The 4431-nt window shown below is 38.6% G+C and overlaps 1 protein-coding gene across 6 annotated transcripts in view; it reads left to right on the forward strand.

Moving 5' to 3' along the window:
• Positions 1-4431, forward strand: part of LOC128889327 (uncharacterized) — a 21549-nt gene that overhangs the window by 9540 nt on the left and 7578 nt on the right. For 5 of the 6 annotated variants that reach the window (XR_008460424.1, XR_008460429.1, XR_008460423.1 and 2 more), the window contains exons 2-4: positions 1584-1653; positions 2183-2417; positions 3741-4327. Coding sequence is in view for 3 of the 6 variants with exons in the window: in XM_054146874.1 (XP_054002849.1) it covers positions 2306-2417; positions 3741-4327 (699 nt within the window). In the remaining 3 variants the exon portion in view is untranslated. Of the gene's footprint in view, positions 1-1583; positions 1654-1678; positions 2418-3740; positions 4328-4431 lie in introns of those variants that run through there. The other variant, XM_054146886.1, reaches the window with a different exon arrangement.

The following is a 4431-nucleotide window of genomic DNA, read 5'->3' on the forward strand; positions in this document are numbered from 1 at the left end:
ACCGCCCGAGGGGACATATTTGAGTATGTGAGCCACCGGTGGTACACGCCGCCCGAGGGGACATATATTTTTGAGCCACCGGTGGTACACACCGGCGTGAACACGTTAAACAAACTAAAGTCATTCGTACAAGCACCAATACAAAATAAAACTTCATACATTTATTTTATTAATAAAATTTAGGGGAAGATATATAATTAACCGAAATTTATTTTGGTTAATTTATTACTTTGAATTTTAACCTCTTATTTGTTTCCTTATCACTTTTTATTTTGATTCGGTTGCTGTGCGACTGCTTCTTACACCGACTGTGCATCACTCGAAAAAGAACCATTATCCAATGCTTTGGCAAAAATAAATACATTTTCATAAAAGAAATACTGCTTTCAATAAAAGCTTGCCTCGTAATGTTTGAACAATAGTAACGAAACGTAATTGAGATTACGTCGTCACGGCGAGTGTGTCGTTAATTTAACCGAGAAAACTTAATAAGTTGTAAACGCGAACGCGTGGCGGTCGTCCAGCAGACCCGACGGTTGAACCTTAGAGGTTAGGGGCACATTAAGTGTGTATGAAACACTTAAGGCACTCGCGCCTGCGGATATACGTTTCTACGATCTTCCTTGCGTAATTGCACGGGTACAGGTGTGCTCTTCGAACGAGACCACGTACTCTTCCAAAGAAAACACTTGGGGAACGCGATTATGATTTTCAATGGAGATATACTTCTTTTTATGGAAGCTCCCGAGCACTTAACAGGAAGAATTTACCAGAAATTAGTATTTTGAATTAGATACAAAGTAAATAGAAATATTTTATTTATAATTATTTCTAGGTACGTTTACGAATATTTGTGGCAAAATAAAATCTTCGTAAGCGTACCTAGAAAACATTTAATATATATTTATTTTACTGTGCAAATATTATAATATATAGATTTTTATTCAAATATTTTGTACGTTATTGCATACTGTGTGCATTTCGTACACTGCATTTACTACAAAATCTGATGCAATTAAATAGTAGCACTCTGTATGAAGTAATTAATATTAAGACCCTGAAACTAGCCAATGTCTAGACTATATACAGTACACGGAAATAATTAACGCGATAGTCGCCACGGCATGGTACGTGAATTCATGACAAATTGATGTGCATCTGCGTCGAATATGGCTCCTCTCGAGTGCGTCGGATGCAAGATGATGGATCGATTCGATAACACTCGCACATGCTCGTGTTTACCTTGACATCAATTCTCAGGATCCAAGAAAGCCTTTTTTTCTACCGTCGGTAACGTTATCGACGTCGCAATTTTTACTCTCGTCGCTTCTGTTATTAATGAGATTCGATAAATCGATTACTGGTATTTAATAAGAACGTCTCGATTCTAGACGTCTGGAATCGGGTTGTTCTTGCCTGCCAATAATCGATACACCCACCTGAATTCTTTTTTCGACAACTGTTTCAAGGATACAAACTTAAATAAGGAAGAGACTTACCATCCGATACCTTCCGATACCACCGTTCCACATATTTTCTTTTTATCCTTTATTTCAATTAACATTTAATCGTTTTGCTTGCAGAATCCAGAGTCCTCGTCAGAAAAACAGCAGGAAACGTTGCAACTGTTCGCTACATTTCATCGCCAATGGAGTGAGTCCAGTTTCAAATCGTGTTATAACTAGTGCATAACACGTTGACTGCCAGACCGACAATCGGCAAAATTCCTGCTAGTATAAAATTTCGTTTCTGTTAGAAATGATGGTGACACTTCCTGTCCTCGCCACTAGAGGGACAAGTGTACAAAATACAAATCTTGTGTTTCTCACGAGTCCTCGGTCCCCCCTAACATTCACATATAAGCCCCCTCCTATATAAGCTCTTCCATATACGCACCACAATATAATTAGAAATGATATAATCCAACATTTGTAATTGAAAGTCATTTCTGTAATCGCTTTAGAAAATTCATGAATCCTTACCTAGATTTCTTTCCTTGAACACCACACCATCAGAATTAATGTACTTAATTTCTTAATGAGAAAATCCTTGTCCATCCACGTATATGGGCAACTAAATATGGTCAACGTGTTAACACAAAATTTACAACAACGCACTTAATATTAATTAGAAAAAAAAAAAAAGAAAGGAGTTAATATTAATTTAAGTTTCTTGGATGCAGGTAGAAGTGGACCAAGAAGATGGAGATAGGAGAAGGACCGTCGCTGTAATAGATGACCCGTAGGTCGTCCAGAATTCCTGGATCGTTTGTACCCTTCGAAAGAACCTTCCCGATATACTCGAGATGACGATAACGGCGTCCACGGAGAGAATGGAGACGAAGGACCTGCCCAGAAAGAAGTTCATCAACTCTAATCTGTTGTCGCTGAAGCTTTTATTGTTCCTTTTTTTCGGCGGTACGTGTTGGGTCGAATTCGTCAACTATTTTAAAACGTGACCCGATTCGGAAGGTGAAACGAGTCGACTCGATTTCTTGCAAATTATACTAGAAAGAAACATACACACCCCTTGCTCGCTTTCTTCTCGTTAATTTCGTCGTTTCAGCCCCTTTATATGCGAGCCAATTCAGAGTTCGTTCAGATGCTCGGGCTAATTAAGAGATCTTCCTTCCAATGGGGAAAGCAATTAACTACAATTTTCAATTTGATACGTACTCCAGAGTATCCTGCTGTTTTATCAATTACCTACGCAGAATACTATGTGATTTTTCTTCAAATTGAGTATAAATACCCATTTCTAAAAAAGACATTAATAAAACCATAGGAAGAAAGGAGGAGCAATTACAGATTTTTGAATTTATCGATACTTTTAGCAATTGGATGAAAAATGTTTAATGAGAAGTTCATTTGTAATTATTTCTATCGTGATGGGATAAGTCTAGTCTTAAAGACACTATTTTTTAATTAAATGCGAGCATATCTCGCATGGAGCTAAATTGAATAATGCATTCAACAATTGTATATAATTTATATATTTATATAGCATATACAAGTATACAAAAATTTGAAAATGGTAATTTGACTGGTAGGTTTAGTGTCGATACAAAGAAGTCTGTCTAAATTAAATAATAGTTTTGATGTTACCAAATGAATTATTCGCACAATTATTCACATTATAAATATGAATAAGTTTATGCATGTATATATTTATATATACATCAACATATTTATACAAATATACATTGGGGAACATCAAACGTACCATTTAATTGAAACAAATCTCTTCGATAGACATAGATGGTGCTAATATCTATGGGACAAATGTACATATATACATTTAACCTACTATTTTAACACTTTATTTACCGGGAGCCTATTTATAGGCTTTTTCATTCCAGTCTTTAGCTTTTCGAATTTATTTACTGTGTTGATGGTTGTCTACTTACAATGTTCAGTTTTTGGAAACAGACTTGGCTTTCAATGTACTTAGTAACAGTATGGAGGAATTATTGTCAGCCTATATTGGTATATGCTACTGTAGAAGATTCTTTTTTGAACTAAAAATTGTTTCTAAATAGCCCGGTAGATAAAGTGTTAATATTTTTGACTATTTCACCTCTAAATATCGCACTAACAATCATCCAACTTTGCCTTAAAATATTCTTTTACTAAATATAACGAAATGAAAGCCTTACCGGTTCGTATTTTCAATTTCTGTTTGCTTCGCATATCAAGAACACACAACACACATTTTAAAGGATATTAATATTACTCCAACAGGAATGGGTTGCCTCTTCCCGTTTCTCCCGCTGCACATGATGGAAATGGGCCTGAGCATGGACCAGATACGAATGATCTCGATGATCTCGCCAGCGGTAGCGATACTAGGTCCACTGGTCGCTGGGCCGATCGCTGACAAGCTGGCAGGCCATCAGGGTCGAAACGAGAAGTCCTCAACGGGCCGTTACCTCAGGATAATGATCGCCATCGCCTGCGTCCTGTCCGCCATTTTCTACGCCTTCCTTCTAATCATCCCCACAGTGGAATCCGATGGATTGGACAGTGTCCTGCCTCGCAGGGAAAGGAGACCCGGTGTAAAGTTCAACTGCGATCCGGCTGGCGCTGTCGTGCTGCAAGAGAGATGCAAGGACCGTGGATTGTGCCACAGATGGTCGGACGAGACCAGAGTCGGTCCTTTGCTCCTGACGGGATGCAACTACGCTTGCTACCCTGTAGGCTCCAAACGATGGAGAGTGGAAGACTCGGAGGGCTCTGTCGGCTTTGGGACCACCGATTCGGACGTCAATGGGCTCGATGGCAGTGGCGACACCACAGTTATCCCTCTGGAGAGCGAAATGTATGCGCAGGTGAATATCGAGGATGGATCTGGGATGATATTATTATATAGTTGGGCATTTTGGGGCCTTGCGGAGGGTTCTTGTAGAGATAGTGGTCCAAAATGGACTACCAC

The sequence above is a fragment of the Hylaeus anthracinus genome, unplaced genomic scaffold, assembly GCF_026225885.1.
Source record: "Hylaeus anthracinus isolate JK02 unplaced genomic scaffold, UHH_iyHylAnth1.0_haploid 0, whole genome shotgun sequence".
NCBI classification, from domain to species: domain Eukaryota; kingdom Metazoa; phylum Arthropoda; class Insecta; order Hymenoptera; family Colletidae; genus Hylaeus; species Hylaeus anthracinus.